We start from the raw sequence: 24,837 nt of genomic DNA on the forward strand, positions 1-24,837 counted from the left end.
CCCAGAGACTTCTGGGAATCGTAGTTCTGGGGCTTCGGGAGGCTCTCCAGACTTGCTCCCTCCTTCTTACGCAGGCGCGACAAGAAGCTGGCCCGAGAAGTTCGTAGTCTTTGTCGAGCGTGGATGGGAGGTGAGTTGGTGGTTCTGAGGCGGCTTTTCTCCGATTGGCTTCGGTAGTGGCCCCTGGGCATCGATCCATGCAGAGTCGGGGCTGGAGTGCACAATGGTAAAAGGGGCCTCGAGGGCGGATCATGAGCCCCTCCCCCCTTACGCCCTCCTGCGGGTGCCGCCTCCTGGGGACTCGGGTGCGAGCGCGGTGCCAGCTGAGCATGATGGGCGGGGCGCGGGGCTGTCGCGGGCCTTGCAAAGAGCCCCGAACACAGCGGGATTTTTCTACGCGCCTTGCACCTCCGCGGCAGCCCCAGCACCATCTCTCCCAGCAGATCGGTTCCCTCAGGTACAGCTCCGAGCGGCAGAAACAGCCATCTGAGGATCCAGTCTCAGGGATGCTGTCCCCGGGCTTCCAGGTGCCACCCTCGTAGGACCGAGGAGAAACCGGATCCGACTTGATCCAAGCCTCTCCGCGGAGCCCCCAGAGGGAAGGCGGGAAAGAGGACTGGGAGGCCCCTGTCCAGGCAGGTCTGAACTGAAGGGACAGGGAGATCAGAATCTTCAGAACCAGGCGGATTGGTGATCATGGAGAGAGATTTGGCCGAAATTCCGGAGAAGAGAGGTGAGAGTTGCTGGATTGTTGACTCGTGTTGTGGCAGGGTGAAATTCTTCCAGAAGAGAAATCATTGTTGCCTCAGGGAGGTGGCTCTTGGCAGACGGCCCTGCCAGTCTCCTTTGTCTGGGACGTGGATGGGCTCCTTGAGTGAGAAGGGAGGGTTTGGTATGGGAGCATCCCCCTTTCCACTGCAGCTTAGTGCACAGCGATCCTTCAAAACCACCCCCAAATGTGAGCGAAATGTTAGCTTCTAAGGCATGAGCAAAGCCTCAATTACTGTTCCTCACACGTTCTTTTTGTCAAACTATCAGTGAGTCTGAGCATTTAGCTTCTTGGTTGGCCAAAAAAAAAAAAAATTCCCTCAACTGTTATTTCATTTGGCACAATAATCTTATGATTTCAGAAGTGCAAGTATTTTTGTTTTGTGTAGTACAAAACAGGCATAGAAGTCAGTAACTGACTAGCCCAGTCTTTCTTGAGGTTTGGTCTGTGACCTCATGTCAGAATTACCCCTGGGTGCTTATTAGATGTCTGGATTGCACCTCAGACTTAATAATATTTAGAAGCGGGATCCAGTAATCTACGTTTAAATAAGCTTGTTGGGTGTTTTTTGAGAAGTGAGCCTATTTTTCTTAATTTAATGTAGATTAAATTTGGAAATAAATTGACTTATTCTAATTTGTAGATTAGAGTACTGCCTACAAGTAGGTGTTATGATTATAGCAACAATGAATTTAAGCCCCCGAGTAGCAACATTCTTGGACATTCTCAAGGATCCATTTGGGCTCCCTCCAAGTTGTAGCGTTTGTAGGGAGCATCATCAGTATGGTGGAGTGATTTTTACCTTGTAAATCTGAATCACAAGGTACATTTGGATCTCACAAGGACTGCTTTCTTGCCCTTAGCTCTGTCTTCGCAGGATTCTTTTTCCCAAGAGAAGAGCACAGAAAAAGGAGAAGTGGCAGCTCTGCGCCTCACAGCCAGATCCCAGGTGAGTGGGAGGCTACTGATTGTTGAAATTCCACCCTGTTTCTTAGAGCACAAACACACTCCCTTCTCTCTGATGTGGAGTTTCTGTGCCCACCAGAGCCATCTGGAGAGCTGAGTTCTAATTCTAAGACTACTCAGGCGGCTAATGGACTCACTAGAAAATGTTTTCTGCTGACTTACGGTGTCTTCTTCATCTAGTATAACAGGCATGTAAGGAGCCATTAGCCTTCTTTAGACTATTATGCTGATTTCTGAGCTTGGTAACTTAGGAAACTATTTTAAAAGAAAATGGACATATCTTAAAACTTATTTTTCTCTAGGGGAAACAACATACACACGACTGTTAAGTAAGAATTTGAGAAAGCACCTTTTGTGCTGAAGTGAATTATGAAAATAATAAATACTCAGAAGTTCAAAGGAGTGCTTAAAAAGGAATGCCTATGGAAGGCTTAATTTAAATAGTTAAAATCCAGCTCTTCAAGATGATGAATGCTGAAGTTTAGAATTGAAGCATCTTACTTTCCAATCTGTCCTACAAGAACAAATATTAAGAATTTTTAATTTAAGTTCTGGTTGTACTATATGGGTGATTAATATATTATTCACTTCATTTAACTATTTATACGTTTGAAATTTTTATTAAAAGAAGTTGGGTAAGAGGAAAGGATTCTTTATGATGTGTATGGCATGCTACAACCCAAAGATTCCTGAATTAGCCTTTTTCTTTGCTACTGTGATCCCAAGTGTAAAAAATACACATTGAACACTGGTACCATTTGTAAAATTGACTTCTCAGGATCCTTATATACTTGCTTGTCTTCATGTTTCTTAGCTGCTTTACGTTAGTATTGAAGACTTTATTAGTCAAGAAGCTTAAGTTGCAGCTGATAAAAGCTCAATTTAAACTGATGTAAACAAAGAAAGGTGTTTATTGACTAACATAACTGAAAAATCCAGGTCTCACTAGAAGTAGTTCTCAGTAGTAACATTAGAACCTATTTCCCTGATTTCACTGACCTTTTCTTTTCTCTCTATGGGTTTCCCTCTTAAGTAGGTTTTTCTCCTAGCATTGGCCCTTACCAAATCTAGGCTTCCATCTTCCCACATTGAAGATCAGAGACAAAAGCCAGCTTCCCTCCCAATCATTCCAGCAAAAGTCCGGGGATTAACTCTTTAATGGGTATTAGGCCATTCTTGGGCTGGTTATTGTCCAGATCTAAGTGTATTTCTCTAACTGGGCAGACTTACGGAATATACCTGCACACACAGATAGAAACACACATACCACCCATGAGTCAAAGATGGAATTAATACTATCTGAACTACACTGGCCAGGCATGGCAGCAGAATACAAGTGCCAGAGGACACTTTGATACTGGATTCAACACAGTTAGAGCCTCAGGGTAGGTTAAAACCTTTTATGGAAATTTTTAAAAATTTTCTTTGTCTTTTTTGCATTGCATTCGATTTGGTGTGATGCTAATATTACAACTACCTTATTAGATTTTCCTGGACTATTTTTGTTGACTTCTTAAAATATTAAAGTTTTAATTTTTGGTTATTATAACCAAGTGGACAGCATAGACATAGATAAATATGAAAGTAATATTACTCCCCTGCCTTTCCCTAAGGATAACAGTTTGATATATATTCTTCCATATGCTTTTGTTGAACTTGCACTACTGTATTCAGACATGTGATATTTCCTTTAATTTTTCCCACACCCTGTCCCCAATTTGGGGGTATTTTTAAGAGTGTCTTTGTGTAAACAGGATTTGGCTTTTTTTCCAGTTTTTAAAGGGAAACTAACTCATTCACATTAATATGATTCCTTGTATGTTTCAAATTTGTCTTGCCATGTGATTTTTATAATTCTGTTTACTATGCTTTCTTTCTTTGTATTTTCTCTGCCTTTTGTACAATGGTTTGCATTTTTCTGATTTTTTTCTTCTAGTGGTCAAATTTCTGTTGAGTGTCAGTTTAGTTGTAGATGTGCAGATTGTAAGATCACAGTCATTTTTCCTCAAAATTTCTTGCCCACTTAGTGGCTACTTAGTAATTTACATTTTATTTTCCATGGATGATTATTGTATGTTTTTAAGTCTCAGATTATTTCCTTTTTTGGAAACTGTTTTTGAAATAATTTAAGGCTTATAGGATGTTATAAATCTTAAAAAGATTTCTTCTATACTCTCCATTCATATTCTCTAAAAGTTAACATTTTACCTTGCTTTATTCTTATTTTCCAAAATTAGGAAATTAGCATTGATATAGTACTATTTTTCTTGTCCCTCCTTCAATTTCTGATTTTATCCTGTAATTCTTTCTTTTTTCCTTAGTTGTTTGTTTTTTCTCTAACTTGACTTGTACGCTTTGTTCATTTATTTACATTATTTTTTAATGAAATCGAAGTGTTTAAAGCTGTGATATTACCTATGAGTATGGTTTTAGCAATTTGTCATTGGTTTTGCATTTTATTTTATTATTTTGATATTCTGATGTGTTTTAAATAATCAGTTATTGCTTTGTTCTGATTATATTTTGGGATTTATTTAAATTTACTTTGTTACTTTTGCAAATGCTTCATGAATTTTTAAATAGGTGTTTTCTATCCAGTTGTAACATTTCATATATATTCATTTCAACAACCTTAGAATATTATTCCCATTCTCTGTGGTTTTATTTTAAAAGGCATGTAATATTTATATGTATCTGCCTCCTTACAGTTTTGTATTTTTTCTGTCTTATGTAAACTTAATTCTATGATATTTACACATAAACATGTGTGAGTTTTACCTGTCCCCTTAATCAATTTGTTGTCATCATTTTTCAGTTAATGTTTTTGGCCTTAAATTCATTCCATGCATAATTGGATGTGGTGCTCAGTGTCAGTTTTTTCATTCCATGACTTCTCCATTCACAGCACTTGTACTGCAATTCATCTTCTGATTAGTTAGATTGATTCTACAAGTTTTTAGTGAGGATTCACAAGGAAAGGTATACAGACATGTCTTTTTTCCTCCTCTCTGTATTTTGTTTACTTTACCAAACTATATTGTTGAGTCATTGGTTCATGTTTTAACTCTTTATTCCCCAGAAATATTATAGTGTCTAGTGGAAAAACTATAGTTGTATTTCTCTTGGTTCTCATATTGAACCTAGCACAGCATGCCTGGCACATAACTGATAGCCAGTGACTTTATAGAGAATATTTAGAATTTGAATACTGTTAGGACACTTGTTGTTTTCCTTTTGAATGTATTCAATCCCTCTGCTCCAGGGCCACCAGCAATGGGGAGAGGTGGGGGCGTGAAAGGGATGCTGAGTGAAAGATGGTGAATGAAAGTATGTTTTGCGTTATAGGCATCCATGACATTCAAGGATGTGGCCATGGACTTCACCCCAGAGGAGTGGGGGAAGCTGGATCCTGCACAAAGGAATGTGATGCTGGAGAACTATAGGAACCTGGTCTCACTGTGTAAGGATGGGTTTTTTCTGTGACTCTGCAGTCTGCTAATGGGGACATACTACTTTATTGGAAGTAAAATAACTTAACAGAGTCTTTACTTTTCTGTTCAGGAGTCATAAATGTTCATCCCTTAGCCCCAGAGAAAATCTATTGCTGTATTAGGTTCTTGGTGAACTGACTATGCTTGTTTTGTATTAGGATTCTTTGGATTCAAGTGACAGAAACCTAATTCACATTAGCTCAAAGAGGGAAAAATCTCTCTTTTCATTGATTTTTTAAAAAAAACTCTTTATTGTAAGTTAAATAAATTTATCTATTTTTAAAGAAAGATAAGCTTTTTCCCGACTAGCTTCTGGAATTGAGTAACAGTTGATGGCCTTGATCCTGCCTGATTGTTGTTGAGATGGTTCTGTTTCTGCTTTCCCCTTATTTCTAAGGTACAGTGCTTAGCCCTAGGGAGGGGAAATTACTTTTAAGGTATTTCTCTTCTTAGAAATTTTGTTCGACCTTACGGGTTTTCAACTAAAAGCCCACATTAGCAGTTTATATTGATATGGAATAAAGTACAACCTCGATTTCTAGAAATCTAGTTTCTAAATTCTCTCTTCAGCATTTTATCCCCCTAACTGTTGTGTTCTACTGGCTAACTTAAAGTTGTGATTTTTGTATGTACAGCTCAGGACTCAAAAAAATTAAATGGTATTTGCATATAGATTTTAGTGGTCTTTCTCTGTAGGTACTTCCTGTATTGGCTGTGTTTCTTAAATCACAGTCATTTGATAGAACTACATTGCAGTCTCTCCCTGCAGCAGTAAGACTGTTGCTTTTTACTTGAACTGTACTGTCCACACCATGATTTGCAAATATCAAGGTGAATGTGAGTACTATATATGTTTGCTTCTGTCAAGTACTGTAGCCCAACAGTTACTGCCCATTTATGCCTTCAAAATGTGGTTTTATGAAGTTAATTTGGTTATTTACTTATCTTTCCACAAAAGAGTTAATCTGTTAGTATGTTGATGGGAGGTGGAAAAAAATGGAGTGTTTTTTTATCTGATTAAGCTCGCTCTTACCTGAGCATTGTGAATCTAGATTAGAAGGTGTGGACTTTATAAATATTTCTTTCTTCCTTCAGTCATAATGCTGGGCCTAGTGTGTATTCCTACCCTTCCCACAGGGGTAAATACTTCTTTTATTTTTCCATTCCCTTCTCCCAGCTGCCCTGGGTTTCCGCCACTGTGCCCAGGTAGCAGTTTGGCAGTCCAGCCCCTGGTGGTGAAGGCTTCTGCTAATTAAGAGAGATGGGTCTAGGTAGATGCTAGATTCTGTTTCTCAGGGAGAACAAAATCTTCATTCAGGGAATCAAATATATTATCAGGAATTTATTTATTTTAATCACATGGTTTGACTTTGCCCTGAATTGGTTTTATTCCTAGGACTGCCCCATGTGGCAGAGATGGCCACTGGCAGCTCTATGCTTATATTATCCTTCCAGTTAGAAAACTAAGGGAAAAAAGGTAGTGTTTTTGTCCTGGGAGTTTCTGTAGATAGGGTCACATATTGATCAGTGAAACACAACTACTAGAGCCAGGGAAATAGGGTACTCTGGCCAGTTTGGACCCTGTGACCACCTGCATGTGTGTTTGTATGGGCATGGGAAGTTCTAGTAACTAAAGAAGGAAGGAGGAAAAAGCAGAAGACAGTTCTAGTCACCACAGTCACAACTTTGTGGTGCTGCCACTGAGGTCCTTTTTTCTCCAGCTTCTTCCCTAAGCTAGGGATTGATCTGCAGTGTCTCCCTGGAACTTCCTCAGTAAAGAAAGATAAATTCTCTTCTTTTTGACAGGCAAAAACAGACTCCTACTGCAGATATTTTAAGCTTCGTGGAGAGGTCCATCTTCTTTCACTGCATGTCTTCCTGTAATCCTCTGTCCTCTTTGCATATCAGGGGTTTGGCACTATGCTCTAGGATAGATGATTGTGCCCACCACAAAAACTAAGTCCCACTTCTTTCTCTCTTTCTTTTAACTTTTAATGAGCAGGGCTTCCAGTTTCCAAGCCTGAGAACTACAATTTGGAGAGTGGAAAGGACCCATTGATGCTTGAGAAAAAAGTACCCAAAAGCAGCTATTCAGGTGAGTTAGGTATATGGGAATCTTTAGAAATAAAAGCCCCTCAGGACAGTGAAAAACTGGCACTTTTCAGTGCTTAAGTAAGACTATTAGAAGTGCCTACATGCTTTTACTTTTAAAATATTTTAAATTTCATAGCAATTTAAATATATACAAAAGTCAAGAAAAAATATATACATATGTTTTACATTAAACACATGCTAATATTTTGCTTCATTTGCCTCTTTTTCTTCCTTTTTTCAATATAAAATAAAGTTATAACTGGAGAGGTCTGTGAATTTTCACAAATTGAATACATTTGTGTAACTAGCACCCAAATCAAGAAACAACCTTACCAGCACCCCTAGAAGCACCCTTATGCCCTCTTTAAGTCACCTTTTTTCTTAGAGTAACATCCTAATTTCTAATACCTCAGATTAGTTTTAACTGTTCTTGAACTTTATGTAAACAGAATCATATTGTATGTATTCTTGTGCCTGGCTTCCTTCACTGAAGATTACTGTGAGATACATTCATGTTGTTACATTTAGTTGCAGTTCATTCATTCTTATTGTTTTACAGTCTTTCATTATGTCATTATACTAGTTTACCTGTTCCCCTAAGATGGATATTTGGGTAGTTCCAGTTTTTACTTATAGTGCTGCTATGTTTGTTCTGTCTTTTAACAAACACATATATGCATTTCTGTTGGATATATACATTAGGTAGAATTGCTGGGTTAGAGGGTAGGTCCTTGTTCACTTTTGGTACATACTGTCATAAGGTTTCCAAAATAATTATACCAGTTACATTTCCACTAGCAGATTATGTGAGTTCTAGCTGCTCTGCATCCTTACCTGCACTTAATATTGTCTGCCTTCTTAATTTTAGCCATTCTTATAGGTGTGTGGTATCTTTTACTCTTTATGAAATAAGAAACATTACAGGTTTAGTTGAACTTCTTTTATTCTTTTTCTCCTAGACATAATCAATTTGTACAGTTGGTATAAAACATCCTAATGTTTGTGTGTGTGTGTGTGTGTGTATACACATATACATATGTGTGAAAATGTATATATAGTACATTATACTTTAATAATTCAGTTTTTAAATTTCACATTGTATTTGATATTAATCTGTGTTAATACATATGAATTGTGTTTATTCATTTTAACTACTATGGAACAAGTCCATTGTGTGAATAAACTGAACAGTTTATTTTTACTTTTTTGCCATCAATAAGAGAATTGCAGTGATCATCCTTTTATTGATTCCTTACGTTCATCTTAAGAGTTGGTTTAAGATGGATAACAGAATAAGAATAACTAGGTCTTAATGTATCATGTGTTTAGCTTTATTAGAAACTGCCAGTGTTCCACCACCATTCTGGCCAATAGTTGACACTATTAGATTTAGTAATTTTTGTCAGTCTCATGGATATGAAATGATATATCATATTTTTAATTATATTTTATTGATTATGCCATTACAGTTGTCCCAGATTTTCTCCCTTTGCCCCCCTCCACCCAGCACCCCCAGTCCCTCAGGCAATACCCACACCTTTGTTCATGTCCATGGGTTATGCATATAAGTTCTTCAGCTTTTCTGTTTTCTATACTGTACTTTACAACCCTATGACTGTTCTGTAACTAAATTGTGCTTTTTAAAATATATTTTATTGGTTATGCTATTACAGTTGTCCCGTTTTCCCCCTTCACTCCCCTCCACCCTGCACACCGTCTCCCACCCACATTCCACCCCTTTAGTTAATGTCCATGTGTTATACTTATAAGTTCTTTAGCTTCTACATTTCTCATACTATTCTTACCCTCCCTGTCTATTTTCTACCTACCATCTATGCTACTTATTCTCTGTACCTTTTTCCCCTCTCTCTTCCTCCCACTCCCCTGTTGCTAACCCTCCATGGAATCTCCATTTCTGTGGTTCTGTTCCTGTTCTAGTAGTTTGCTTAGTTTATTTTTGTTTTTGTTTTAGTTTTAGGTGTGGTTGTTAACAATTGTGAGTTTGTTGTCATTTTATTCATATTTTTTATCTTCTTTTTCTTAATAAATCTCTTTAACATTTCATATAATAAGAGCTCGGTAATGATAAACTCCTTTAACGTGACCTTCTCTGAGAAGCACTTTATCTGCCCTTCCATTCTAAATGGAAGTTTTGCTGGATAGAGTAATCTTGGATGTAGGTCCTTGCCTTTCATGACTTGGAATAGTTTCCAGCCCCTTCTTGCCTGCAAGGTCTCTTTTGAGAAAACAGCTGACAGTCTGATGGGAACTCCTTTGTAGGCAACTGTCTCCTTTTCTCTTGCTGCTTCTAGGATTCTCTCCTTCGTTTTTATCTTGGCTAACATAATTATGATGTGCCTTGGTGTGCTGCTCCTTGGGTCCAACTTCTTTGGGACTCTCTGAGCTTCCTGGACTTCCTGGAAGTCTATTTCCTTTGCCAGATTGGGGAAGTTCTCCTTTATTATTTGTTCAAATAACTTTTCCACTTGTTGCTCTTCCTCATCCCCTTCTGGTACCCCTATAATTTGGATGTTGGGAGGTTTCAAGATGTCCTGGAGGTTCCTAAGCCTCTCCTCATTTTTTTGAATTCTTATTTCTTCATTCTTTTCTGTTTGATTGTTTCTTTCTTCCTTCTGGTCCACTCCATTGATGTGAATCTCAGTTTCCTTCCCATCACTGTTGGTTCCCTGTATATTTTCCTTCATTTCACTTAGTGTGGACTTCATTTTTTAATCTAATTTGCAACCAAATTTAACCAGTTCTGTGAGCATCCTGATCACCAGTGCTTCGAACTGTACATCTGATAGGTTGGCTATCTCTTCGTTGCTTAGTTGTATTTTTTTCTGGAGCTTTGATCTGTTCTTTCATTTGGGCCATTTTTTTTATATCGATGTGCCTTTTATGTTGTGAGGGGCAGAGCCCTAGGTGTTCACCCGGGCGGGTCAACCCAGTCACTGTGCTGTGACGCTGTATGTGGGGGAGGGGTCCAAGAGGGAACAATGGCGCTTGCTCAGCTCTCTGCCAGATTTCAGTCACTTCTGCCGCTTCTCCCAAGCAAACTGGCCCTTCTAGTGCTGATTCCCTGTTGGGTGGGTTTGTGTACATTCTAGGACCACGTGGGCCTCTCCAACGAACTATCCTGTGAGTCTGGGAGTCTCTCCCTGCACCTTAACCCCCACAGGTATTTTCAGCTGGTGTTTTGAGACTATATTTCCCCATGCTTGAACCCTGAGTTGTGGGGCCTATCTCACTCCCCAGTTTTACCTGGTTTATCTGTACGCAAATGTGGGACCACCCAATTTTCTAGCCACCTTGTGTACTGCACAATCCGCCACAATCTGCCACAATCCGCTGCCTCCACAATCCACTGCCTTGCTGGGTCCACCGGCTGCCACCTTGCATGCTTGGGTCCACCAGCCACCACATTTTTTTTGGCTCGACCCCTCCCCACCTGGCTGCCTGACTCTGCCCCTCCTACAGGTCTGGATGAATGTGTCTACTTTAACTCCTTGGTTGTCAGATTCCATACAGTTCAATTTTCTGTCAGTACTGGTTGGTTTTGTTTATTTATTTATTTATTTTTGTTTCTAAATTTTTGTTGTCCTTATTTTGGTTGTACAAGGAGGCACAATGTGTCTACCTACGCCTCCACCTTGGCCAGAAATCCTAAATTGTGCTTCTTAATCCCTTCACCTTTTCACTTCTTCCAATACCCCCTCCTATCTGCAGCCAACAAACTATTATCTGAATCTGTGATTCTGTTTCTGTTCTGCTTGCTTAGTTTGTTTTTTAGGTCCCATTGTTGATAGAGATGTATTTATTGCCATTTTATTTTTCTAAGTTTATCTTCTTGTTCTTAAATAAGTCCCTTTATCATTTCAGGTAATGATGGTTTGGTGATGATGAACTCCTTCAGCTTTTTTTTTTAGTCTGGGAAGCCCTTTATCTGTCCTTCAATTCTAAATGATAGCTTTGCTGGATAGAGTATTCTAGGTTGTAGGACCTTGGTTTTCATCACTTTGAACATTTCTTCCCAATTCCTGTTAGCCTGCAAAGTTTCTTTTGAGAAATCAGCTGATAGTCTTATGGAAACTCCCTACTTTTCTCTTGCTGCTTTTAAGATTTTCTCTTTAACCTTTGGCATTTTGATTATGTGTCTTGGTGTGATCCTCTTTGCATCCATCTTGTTTGGGACTCTGTGTACCTCCTGGACTTGTATGTCTATATCCTTCACCAAGTTAAGGAAGTTTTTCCTTTTTTTCAAATAGGTTTCCAATTTCTTATTGTCTCTCTTCTACTTATGGCACCCCTATGAGGTGAATGTTGGTGTGCTTCAGGTTATCCCAGAGGCTCCTTATACTGTACTCATTTTTTTTTCTTTTTTTCTTCTTGCCATTCCTGGTCAGTTGTTTTTTGCTTCCTTGTGTTCCAAATCATTGATTTGATCCTTGGGTTCATCCACTGTACTGTTGATTTCCTATAAATTGTTCTTTATTTCAATTAGTGTAGCCTTTGTTTCTGACTGGATCTTTTTTATGCTGTTGAGGTCCTCACTAAGTTATAAGTGCATCCTTATAACTAATGTTTTGAACTCTGCATCTGATGGATTGCTTATCTCCATTATGTTTAGTTCTTATTCTGCAGTTTTGTTCCATTCTTGTATTTTGGCCATATTTCTTTGTCTCCTCATTTTGGCAGCCTGTCCTGTGTTTGTTTCTATGTATTAGGTAGAGCTGCAGTGACTCCTTGTCTTGGTACTGTGGCCTAATATAATAGGTGTCCTATGGTGTCCAGTGGCACAGCCTCCCCTATCATCCAAGCTGGGTACTCAAGCTGTGCTCTCTGTGTGGGCTCAGCTTGTAGTTGGGCCTTGATTGCTGTTGGCAGGTCAATGGGAGCGATTTAGCCAGGCCAGTCAGCTGCAAGGACTGGCCGTGACCACTGACCACCAACCTCTGACCACCATGGAGGATCAACTATGCAGGCACCCACTCCACAGAGCCAGACCTACTTCAGTGGGGCTCTGGTGGCCGCTTGTATTCCATCTGGGGCTACTTGACACAAGCTATAAAGCAGTCTGCAACTGGCTGCTTCTTATGCTGTGCTTGAAGGTGTCCCTGCGAGGACAAATACGAACCGAGGCCAGCTACTGCTAGTGCGGGGCCTGGGGCTTCTTAGCAAGGTGTGAGTGCTCGCTGAGGCCAGCTGCTGCTTGTTTGAGAGGATTTGGGAAGATCAGAAGCATGAATCAAGGCAAGTAATTCATATGGAAAAGCCACTGTTAACCACTTCGGTAGGCCTATAAGTTGGGTGGGATGGAGTCTTAGGGAATAACCAAGGTGAGGCAAGCAGTGTGAGCCAGGTTGATGGAGTCTCAGATATGTGCTCTGTGGCTCTGTGGGAGGAGGGATCAGAAGAGGAGCAATGGCCTCTGCCAGCAATTCTGTCTTGGAGAAAGCTGTTCCCCAGCTCTCACCTTGATGCCAGTTCCTTCCTGCATTCCACTGCTGCCTTTCTTTTTTTTTTTTTTTAAGATTTTATTTACTTATTTTTAGGGAAGGGAGGGAGAAAGAGAGAGAGAAACATCAATGTGCTGTTGCTGGGGGTCATGGCCTGCAACCCAGGCATGTACCCTGACTGGGAATCAAACCTGCGACACTTTGGTTCGCAGCCCACGCTCAATCCACTGAGCTATGCGAGCCAGGTCCACTGCTGCCTTTCAAGCTGCTGTCCTAATGATGGAGCTGAGCGGGAGTGAGTCTAAGTAAGTCTCTTTGTGGTCCTTTTAACAGAAATTGCCCTGGAATCCAAAAGTTTCTTTCACTGACTCTATCTCCATTGGTTTTTATAGCTAGAAGCCACTGATTTATCTTCCAAGAACTGGAACCCTGGGTTGGGGTCCTGGTGTGGAGCTGGAACCCCTTGCTCCCAAGATATCCCTCCCGATTTTTATTTGCTACACGTGGGTGTGGGACCAGCCCATCCCATGTTTCCACATCTCTGTCCACGTCTCCACCCCACCTGCCAGTCCAATGGATGTTATATATTTCATACTTTTTAATTATGTGTCTCTGGTTATGAGTGAATTTGAGTATTTTATATGGGTATTAACTATTTTGGTTTCTTTGTAAGTTATCTTTTGATATCCTTTGCCTGTTTTCTTAAATTGGGCCATTAATATTTTTTGATTTGTTGGGTTCTTTATATTTTAGGTGCTGATAAATGACAGAAGTACCACTATAAATCAGTGAGAAAAAAATGGTTCTTTATTCAGTGGTTTGTTTTATTTTATTGTGTCTTATGCATACAGAACTTAAATTTTTTAATGTTAGCAAATTTATCAATTTTTAATACTTTGTGCTCCTTGTGAATTATCTTCCTTATTCGAGTGTTGAAGGTAATCTGTACTTTATCCTAAAATGTTCAAGTTTTGTTTAACAGGTAATTTTTTTCCATATGTAGCGTCATAAGGAACAAATTTTATCTTTTTTTCATGCTTACAGCCAATAGTCCAGCATTATTTATTTTAAAATTTTATCTCTTATCACTGATTTGTAATGCTAATTCTGTGCTAAATTCAGGTCCCATATAAACTTGTGTCTGTTTCTAGGCTGTCTGGTATACTTGTCTGTCTGTTCCAAAAATGTACTGTTTTAATTATTATACTTTATAGTATGTATATCAAAGAAAATCTTACCTTAATCTTCTTTTATTGAATATAGAGAGAGTTTTAAAATCTTCCCTGTGGGGCGGGTATGTCTGTTTGCCCTGTAGGCCTGTTCATTTTTGTGATTTGCCTACTAACTTCCATTATCCTTTTTTTTTGTGGAAGGTATTGCCATTGTCTTAGTAATATATAAGAACTCTCCATATATGAGGTATTTATTCTTTGTTATGTTACAGATATTTTTCTAGTTTTTGCCTTTTAGTTTTGTGTTGTACAATCTTTTATTTTCTGTGTCTTGATTCGTTTTTAGAAACACTCCAAGATTATAGAAATATTCGCTTTTCTTCTCTTCTAGTATATTTGTCTTTTAATTTTTTCTTTAAATCTTTAATCCATTTGGAATTGCCTCTTACTTTTCTGACTGTATCTTCTTAGCTTTTCTATTCTGAACAATTAAGTTTGGGTTGCTCAATGTTTGGTTTGAATCTCCCTTCCCTCTATAACCTGGGATTGTAAACCTGAGTGCCTGCATGGGCCAAGGTAATATAATTGAGTGAAGCAAGCAAACTGGAGGAGCATATGTCTCAACTGAAAGGGGTAGCCATCACTCCATTAGCTTTACCTCAAGAGCTGGCTAACTTTTTATGTAAACAGCTATATGGTAAATAATTTAGGCTTTGTGGGACATATGTTATCTGCTGCAACCATTCAATATGCCATGGGAGGATGAAAACAATCATAGACAGTTTGTAAATGAGTGGGTATGGGTTTGTTCCAATAAAACTTTATTTAGAAAAATAGTGGGCTGTCATTCAGTATGCATCTAGTTTTTTAGGTCTTTTCCAAGAGAAACCCAAAATTTGAACGTTTATATGAAATCTTTCTATTTTTAACTGTTGGCAGCTAATCTCAAAAATTTGTATAACAATGTGGACCAAACATGTCTGAGGGCCAGATTTATCCAGCTAGTCACCTTTTGAAGCCTTGGCTTTCTTTTTCAGCAGTCTCATCTATTTCCATAGCCAAATTATTATCTCTTATCAAGATGAATCCCAAATTTGTATTTCTATCCTAGACTTCTCTTGGGGCTCCTATTCTGAACATTTATGCAACTATTTGATGGCTCCATTTGCTTATACCAAAGACACTTCAAAAACAACATATTTAAAACTGAATGCCTGATATATGCCCACATTTTCCTTGCCCAGTAGGGATCTTTTTCCCGATAATTGTCTTAATGATATTCACTGTTTTATCAAATTTTACAAGCCATAAATGTATGAACAAACATACATGTATGTACACTTCCCTCTCCTTTACCCAGTTCTTCATTGTATTTGTCTAATTCTATTTCTTTGTTGTTAACATGCCTCCATCTCCCTTTTGTTTATCTGGACGACAGTGATAATCTCCCTGATTCCACCTTTGCCTCCATGTACTTTATTCTTTATATCGTTACAGTGATGTTTTCAAAATACAGACCTAATGATAGTACCTTTTTTCTTAAACACCATTTCTTAAAAGCCATTTCAGTGGCTTCCCATTGCTCTTAACATAACAGCCAACATCTCTGATATGTTCAATATCTTGAAAAATCTTTTACTTAATTATTCCAACCTTATCTTATACCTATCCTCCCCCTGTTTTTGTACTCTGTCTTAGTGGTTCTTCAAAGTTTTGGCATCATAGGACCTAATTTAACTCCAAAAATTATTGAGGACCCTAATGGGCTTTTGTTCATGGGAGTTAGATCTAACAATACTTAACTGTCTTAGAAATTAAAACAGAATTATTTTAAACCATTAGATAATTCACTTTTAAATACTCATTATAAATCCATTACATGCTAATACTGACAACAGTTTTTTAAAAACAGCATCTTCTATAACAAAAAGATGTTATTGAAGAGAATGGCATTGTTTTACATTATTACAAGTCTCTTTATGGCTTAATAGAAGACAAGTGTATTGTCACATTTGTTTCTGAATGCAGTTTGTTATGATATATTGTTCTGGTTGATGTGTATGAAATAAATCCAGCCTCACACCAAAAAATAGTTGGAAAAGGGAGAGTATTTTGTAGACTCTTCCTGTACTTGTAGGTGTTCTGGGCAAAACTGGGCAAGTGGTAGTTTCTTAAAGATTAAATAACTGTGGCAGCCAAAAGCAAATCCATGAGTTTTTCATAGCCTTAAATTAAAATCTATTAAATATTTTGGAAAATAGTAGTTCACTGAGTTATGCAGATCTTCCAAAATGGATACATTATATTACACATTAAAAATAACAATTTTTAATATCACCACTGACTTTGTCAGAAAAGTCATTAAGTATTAGGAAGACCAGCAATTGGGCCCTGGAATAGCTATCATACTATCGATGGTAGTTAGGTTTTGCAAAATTCTAATTTTTTCCTGAAAGCTCAACTTTTATGAAATACTGTCAGTCATTTTTCTTGAAGTGACAGGCTCACTTTGTTCATTTTTAAGAAAATATATGGCAAATGTCCAACATGAATAACATAATTTGTCCATTAGTCATTCTTTCAAGAAAAATTGCAATGCATGAAGAAAGTGGCTAGTTCAGCTTACAACTCAGACTATCTCATGAGTGGTTATCTTCAAGACCACCGTCATACTGTGATATGGGTGGAATTGTTTTATGAATGTCCAGAACATTAAAAAGGAATATACTCAAGGTTTGAAGTTTAATAAAATTAATAATGTTTACTCAGACATTTTTAAGTGAAACTGGCTTTTCTTTTTAAACTAAGAGTACGTAGTGGGAAGAATACAATAACTGCTAATAAATTTGGTGGCATTGTCCTGAATCATGCTAAGTCATGAGCAATTTTACTACCATTACTTTTGTAACATCAGTGCAAATGTAATGACAATGAAAAAGGTAACATTTAAATATTATTTTGAAAATAGTTTTGACCCTGGCCAGTGTGGCTTAGTTGATTGGGCATCATCCTGCAAACCAAAGGGTCATGGTTTTTGATTCCCGGTCAGGGCACATGCTTATGTTGCTGGTATCCCTGGTTGGGGGGTACAAACAGAGCAACCAATTGATGTTTCTCTCTCACACCGATGTTCCTTTCCTCTCTTTCTCCCTCCCTTTCCCTCTCTCTGAAATCAATAATCATGTCCTCTGGTAATAATAATAATAATAATAAAGAAAATAGTGTTTAACTTACACTCCTAGAGGTCCATGGGCCACACTTTGAGTTCTCTATCTACTTATACAAACCTCATATGAATATTTTATGTGTAGCACTTATGCTGTGTCCGTTTTAAATGCTTTATAAATATTCTCATTTATGGCTTATTTAGGTTGGTGTTATTGCTCATCTTACAGATAACTGAAGTAGAGGGGTTAAATAACTTGTCCCAAATATGCAACTAATAAGGGGCAGAGTTGAGATTAAATCTGTGCCTTCTGATCCCAGAATCCATGCTCTCAACAACTGTGCTTTTCTTGAATGCTCCTCTCACTTCAGGGCTTCTGTACATATTGTTCCCTCTACTAGAAGCACTCAAGTCAGTACTTTTATACCTATTACGTAGAATACTCCCTTGAACCACAGCTGAAGTGAAACTTTTACTTCCTCAGGGAAGCCTCCCCTCTTCCCTCTAGATTCCCATTCTTACATTCTTTCATAGCATCACTTGTTTATTTCTTACTACTTACTACAGGTACAATTTTATATGTATTTGTGAATGTTAGATTAAATTCTCTCTTGTGCATAGGGACTGTGTGTGTTTTCCCCAGTACCCAGAATAGAGCCTAGTAGATGGTAGGTATTCAATAGATAATTGCTGAATAAATGGATAGAAGAGTATAGAGATGAGTGAATAGAATCATTTTGCTATATGGAATGAGGGACAGATTTAACTTAATTTTTCCTAAATGTGTAATCAGTCATGGCTCCATTTATTGGAAAAACAAATTATCTTTAGTTCACTGACTAAAATACCATCGTTATATTGTCCTTAATTCCTATATATACTTGACTTTATTTCTGAATTTATATCCTTTGCTTCTGACTGGGGTCTTTTTTATGCTGCTAAGGTCCTCACTAAGTTCCTTGAGCATCCTTATAAACAGCATTTGGAACTCTGCATCTGATAGAGTGCTTATTTCCATTTCATTTAGCTCTTTTTCTAGAGTTTTGTTCTGTTCTTTCATTTGGACCGTGTTTCTTTGTCTCCTCATTTTGGTAGCCTCCTTGTGTTTGTGTCTATGTAATAGGTAGAGCTGCTTTGACCCTGTGTCTTGGTAGTGTGGCCTAAAGTAGTACATGTCCTGTAGGGTCCCATGGTACAGCTTCCCCTATCATCCAAGCTGAGTACTCAGGGTGCACCCTTTGTGTGGGCTGAGTACACCCTCTTGTAGTTAAGCCTTGGTTGCTGTTGGCAGATCAGTGGGAGGGATTTACCCAAGCCAGTGAGCTGCAAGGACTGGCAGTGACCACTGACCACCAACCTCCACCCTCCATGGGGATTCAGCTGTGTAGGGTCAGAGTGGTGGTGCTCTGATGTAGTCTGTAGCTGTCCACTGGGTACACTGGCCCTTGGGTTTCCCAGCTGGTACAGGCCAAGGTCAGCCCCCACCTGTGTTTTGTCCAGGGCACCCTGCCAGAGCTGTAAAGCAATCTGAGATGGCTGCTACTTGTGCTGGGCTTGGAGATGCCCAGGTGAAACCAGGCTATGACTCTAATCTGGCTACTGCTAGGACTCACTGAAGCCAGGTATTGCTTATTTGGTAGGATTTAGGAGCTAAGACCATTCATATGGAAAAGTAGCTTGGGTGGACCCATTAGTTGGGTGGGGTGGATTCTCTGGTGATCTCTGAGGTAGATCAGTGTTAGCTAGGTTGTTGGAATCTTAGATGTGGCACCAGTCTGCCGGTGGGGGTGGGGCCTAGAAAAAGGATAATGGCCTCTGGTCGACTTTATGCCAGACACCTCAGCCTCCCCCTGCAGACCACTGGTGCACTCAAGCCACCACTCCATTGCCAGAGCCCAGAGGGAATCTGAGTAGGTGAGTCCGTGTCTCGGTTCTTTAAGAGAAACTGCTTAGGGCTCCAGCAGTTTCTTTCACCGACTCAATCTCCATTGATTTGTGCAGCCAAACATTGTGGGGCCTTATCTTCCTGGCACTGGAACCCTGGGCTGGAGGGCCTGGTGTGTGGCTGGGATTCCTCACTCCCGAGATACCTCTCCTGAATTTTCATCTACCACATGTGGATGTGTAAACAGCCTGTTCGATGTATGCACCCCTCCTAGCAGTCTGGATGGATGTGGTTTCTTTAACTCCATAGTTGTTAGACTTCCATTCAGCTCGATTTCTGACATTCCTGAGTGATGGTTGGTCTATATTTTACTTCTGATTTTGATGTGGTTGTGTGAAGAGGCTAGCCATGTCTGCCTACGCTGCCATCTTGACCGAAAGATTCACTGTTCTGTTTTATTGATCTCTTTATTCCTTTAAACCACACTTGTTAAATTGTTTTAGCTTTACAGTTTTATATTGGATATAAAAATTCTAATTTATTTATATTGGATATATTTAAAGAAATCTAGCTCCATCCCTGCCCTCCTCTGTTCTGTTACTTTCTACATAAGTAACCATTTTTATTAATATTTTATTTGTGGTGTTGGTTTTGGTAAATATAACCAAATATGTCTATATATTTCTATTTCCCCTTTTTTCTCCACACAAAAAGTAACAGTCAATACACATTAATTTGTAGTTTGCTGGGTTTTTTAATTTAATATATCCTGAAGATTATAGCAGTTAGACATCTTTCTTATTTTTTAAAAGTTGCAAGGTACTCCATTGTATGTATATACCATTGTTTATTTAATCAGCACTCTAGAGTAGGATATTTGATAATGTTACCAGTTTTTGCTACCCTAGTTAGTGTAGTAATAGATAATCTTGTGCATATATAATCTCATATATTTACCATTTTGTCTTTGGGAGCTCATAGGAGATTTTGACCAGGGGCATATTATTAAAACATTGTTAGGGAAAATGAAACTGGAAATAGAATGCAGAGTTGGATATAAATAGGATTGGATGACTGAAAGTTTATAATTTATAGTTGTCTTCAATACTAAGGTGATAACTGGCTGGATATTTATTACTACAGTGGTATTTTAGTACGCTCATTTCCTGTTCACCCAGTGATAGATTTTTTTATCTGCATCCTTCCTTTATTTCTGGTTTTTTTCTCCCCCTATTCACTTTCCTAGATATGGTCTGTTTATTTTCTCTTAATTTCCCTCCATTTATCCCTCTTTGTGAATCATTTCATGAGTCAAATCCAATTATTCATTGAAGGCATGCTTTTCACCTTCATTAGCTCTTACCTATTACACAACCACCTTTTTGTTGAGCACAGAAATGAAGGAAATATGTATTTCCTGTTTTTTTCAGAGTTGGAAAGTAGACCTGAGAGCAAAGATTCAACTTCAGAGCAAAATTTTTCCAAAGAAGAATCATGCCAAATTGCAATAATAGACAGACTGACAGGGAATAGTGTCTATGACACCAACTTGGAAACAACTCTTGAATGTGAAAATTTGTTAGAGAATCAGCAAGGAAATCAGGGGAGACACTTGAGAGAAATGTTCACTTACATGAATTCACTCCCTGAAGAAAGAGCTCACGAGCATCATATATATTGGAAAAACTTTAGTCAGAAATCTGCCCTTCTCCATCAGGACAGAGTTCCAAAAGGAACCTATGCCTTTCATACACTTGAAAAAAGACTGAAGCAGAAACCAAACTTAAGGAAGAAGCAGAGAATCTATAAAGAGAAAAAACCTCATAAATGTAATGACTGTGGTGAACTCTTCACTTACCATTCAGTGCTTATTCGACACCAGAGAGTCCATACTGGAGAGAAACCCTATAGCTGCAGTGAATGTGGGAAATCTTTTAGCCACAGAGCTAATTTAACTAAACATCAGAGAACTCATACTAGAATTCTCTTTGAATGCAGTGAATGCAAGAAAGCCTTCACAGAAAGTTCCTCCCTTGCAATACATCAGAGAATTCACATTGGAGAGAGACCTTATGAATGCAGTGAATGTGGGAAAGGATTTAATCGAAGTACCCATCTTGTGCAGCATCAGTTGATTCATACTGGAGTGAAGCCTTATGAATGTAATGAATGTGATAAAGCTTTCATTCATTCATCAGCACTCATCAAACATCAAAGAACTCATACTGGGGAGAAACCCTATAAATGTCAGGAATGTGGGAAAGCTTTTAGCCATTGCTCATCCCTTACTAAACATCAGAGAGTTCATACTGGAGAAAAGCCATATGAATGTAGTGAATGTGGAAAAACCTTTAGTCAGAGCACACATCTTGTTCAGCATCAAAGAATTCATACTGGAGAGAAACCTTATGAGTGTAATGAATGCGGGAAAACCTTCAGCCGGAGTTCAAACTTTGCTAAACATCAAAGAATTCATATTGGAAAGAAACCATACAAGTGTAATGAATGTGGAAAAGCCTTTATTCATTCATCAGCTCTTATTCAACATCAGAGAACTCATACTGGAGAGAAACCCTATAGATGTAATGAATGTGGGAAAAGCTTTAAGTGTAGTTCATCCCTCATCAGACATCAAAGAATTCATACAGAAGAGCAACCCTGAAAATTACTAACTGTGAAGAAATGTAAGTTGGTTTTATCACTGTGTTAAATATAGGAGTTATAAGTGACCCTTAAAATGCTGCTTATGGACCAATTTTGTATGCATCTAATTTTACTTGCATAGTATGTATTTTTGAGCCGTAAACAAAATGTTCCTTATATCCATTGATTTGATAATTATGAAAGATACTTTCCAGATATTTCAGGTTTTGATCCCTAACCCTTCCCCAGTACCCTTTTGTGAAATTCAAGAAATCCTTAGTAGTGGGTAGCAATATAATAAATCTGGAATCCAGTTTCTTTCTCTGTTTTTCACATTATAGCCCTGTTAAAGCTTTTCACTTTGCAAGGAAATTCTTATTGGGTATGTTAGGCAGAGGGTTCATATCCTTATCATCAGAAATACAGAGTTGCTCCTCTTTGAATCCAAAGTAGAAATCTACATTTACAGATACTTTCATTTCTCCAGTGTCATTTCTTTAATATTAGCTATAGAAAGTTAAAGGTTAAAAGTTGAAATATGCTTTGAATTTCCTCTCTCTCCACAAAGGCTATTCTCTAATTTGATTAACAGAAATAGAATGTATTTACAGCTGGCTGTATGTTACATTTACATGGGTTATGCTGGTCATAGATTTAGATAATTGCTGGGTAGAACTTCATTTTCTACTTGCTTGGAAGTTACCCTGAAGTAGTATGGGTCAGAATCTTAAATATAGTTTTGATCAAGTCCCTCTTTTCTTATCCATGGCATTCATTGAATAAATCATTGGTTTTCTATAATGACAGTATTAGTGAGATTTCATTCCTTTACATTATTCTGCTTTCTGTAATCGATGATTTGTCACTTTGAGAAAAAGTCACTGGGATATTGAGGATCTGAAAGTTGATGGGTTTAATGTGTTAGCATATTTAGGATCCTAGTCCAGAAAAATAACTGGAGCAACTGTAAGATAGAAAAGGAACTGAAGGAATGAGAGAAATACCTTCCTGTCAGCTAGGTTAAATAGTGACTCACTTGACAATAAGCAGCTTCTCTCTTTGAAGAAGTTGCCGTTTTTGACCTTCATGTATGCCCACATTTTTTGTTCTTGTTCTCTCTGTATGTTAGTTAGTCTTTGCTATATCCCAGAGCCATAAAGAACATTGAAAAGGCATGAAACCACATGATATATTGATATACTTACATGGGTGACCAAAGACCAGTAATGTGATTGGGAACACAAAAGCAAAAGTTCAGATAAATATTTAGCAAAACATTATATAAAAGTTAAGATTTTTTGTTGTTATTCTACTAATACATATTATGTGAAAAGATTATAGAAAAAGTAGAGGGAAACAGTAGTTATAGATTTCTTCTTCTAATTCTACCTTTTATGAACATGCAGCACCAGTCCATGTTTTGCTCCTTTCTTGATATGCCTGTGACTTATAATTCCTTCTCTGTAGACTTTAGTTCTATTATTGAAGAAAAGTAGAATAAAGTTTTAAAGTGGTGGTAGTGGAGAGCAAGATCATTAAGGATGGATCAAGTATAAATTCAGCAATGATTGAAATCCAACAGTATGAAAGAAATGGGGCTGAAAGGACTTGGAAAAGGTTTTGTAAAGAATTTTTAAAAACAAATTGAAAGGGGTAGAGATGGTTGGGAAGGCTCAAGGTCTGAGAGGTCAGGGTAGGAGAATGGCTGATGAACAAAATAAAGGAAAGGGAGCTCAACCCTTTTCATCACCTTAATCAATAATGTTCTAAAGCAGGAATTGACAAACTGTGGTCTGGACCTGTAGACCAAGTATTTCTACTACTATTTCTGTAAGTAATGATTAATTGGAGTTCAATCACACATTCACTTACATGTTGTTTGGCTGTTTTATACTAGAATGACAGAGATGAGTAGTTGCAGCAGAGAGTATATATATATATATATATATATCCTGAAAAGCCTAAGGTACTTGCTATTTCTTAATGTGCCAAATGCTTGAATGACAGTAAATGCATCATTTGGGGGCCAAAATTTGACTAATAAAATAACATCAGCATGGACTTTTCAAAGCTGGGTTTTAATACTGCCACCTCTGTTTAGCAAGTCTGTGACCTTGGAAGGCTACTTATTTTCTGAGTCTCAGTTTTTTTAGAATAAATCATCCCTCATATGGTTGTTGTGAGGACTAAATATGAAAATGCAAGTAAAGGACCTGGTACACAATAAATTATATAGAGTCTTTTCCCCTCCCCCTCCCCTTCCCCTTCCCTTTCTCTCCCTCTCTCTCTTAATGTATGTATACACACGTATTTTAATGAAGTGTTATCTTAGTTCATTTGGGCTGCTATAACAAAATATCTTAGACTGAGTGGCTTATACACAACGTTCAACATTATCACAGTTCTGGAGAGTAGGAAGTCTAAGATCAAGGCCCCAGCAGATTCATTGTCTGATGAGGGGATTCATGGTTCCCATCAAAGACGGCCACCTTTTCACTGTATACTCACATCCTGAAAGGACAAGGAAGCTTTGTGTCCTCTTTTATGAGGTTACTGACCCTGTTCATGAGAGTTCTGCCATCGTGACCTAATCACCTTTTAAAGGCCCCACCTCCTAATACCATCACATTGGGATCAGGTTTCAACCTGAATTTTGGGGGAACACAAACATTCTTGTAATTTAATTATAGTTTAAGTGGTGGTAAAGGATTTGCTGTTAATTTTACTGAGAACTCTGGCCCTTTACATTTCAGTATTTGTTCTTTTTATACTTGGTGTTAAATCTATGGGTTTGTATATTGACATGAATCCTGGAAGTTTTAGCGGTCTGCTTTTCAAATGTTTTTGGTTACCTATAACCCAAATTTGACTGTTCATATTAGCCCACTGTCAGTAAAAATATTTATATATTTATTGTCAGAAACTTTTGTAAATTGCTCTTAAGTTCTCCTAATTTAAGCATATTTTAAGAGGTAAAAAAAAAAGACCAACCATGAAAATACTCTCATATCATTCAGGAAACCAATCGCATTTCTAATTATTCATATGAACTTCACAACTTCTTGAGACATAGATTGGGGAATACTCTCTACAACCCGTGTATCTGTGAGAAGGTTAGAGTAGAGGAAGGATATTTCTATGAAAGAGTCCTTGGGCCAAGTACAGCACCACTCACTTAGGGGAAATAGTGGG

General features: G+C 38.1%; 1 protein-coding gene across 1 annotated transcript; it reads left to right on the top strand.

Moving 5' to 3' along the window:
• On the top strand, positions 1-24,837 carry ZNF286A (zinc finger protein 286A). The gene is given in 7 exon segments (XM_028534453.2): positions 1-130; positions 528-686; positions 689-733; positions 1,633-1,718; positions 5,081-5,195; positions 7,229-7,321; positions 20,433-24,837. Coding segments are annotated over 7 exon segments (1,737 nt in total). The 5' UTR covers positions 1-123; the 3' UTR covers positions 21,665-24,837.

Source organism: Phyllostomus discolor, chromosome 8 (assembly GCF_004126475.2).
Source record: "Phyllostomus discolor isolate MPI-MPIP mPhyDis1 chromosome 8, mPhyDis1.pri.v3, whole genome shotgun sequence".
Classification (NCBI taxonomy): domain Eukaryota; kingdom Metazoa; phylum Chordata; class Mammalia; order Chiroptera; family Phyllostomidae; genus Phyllostomus; species Phyllostomus discolor.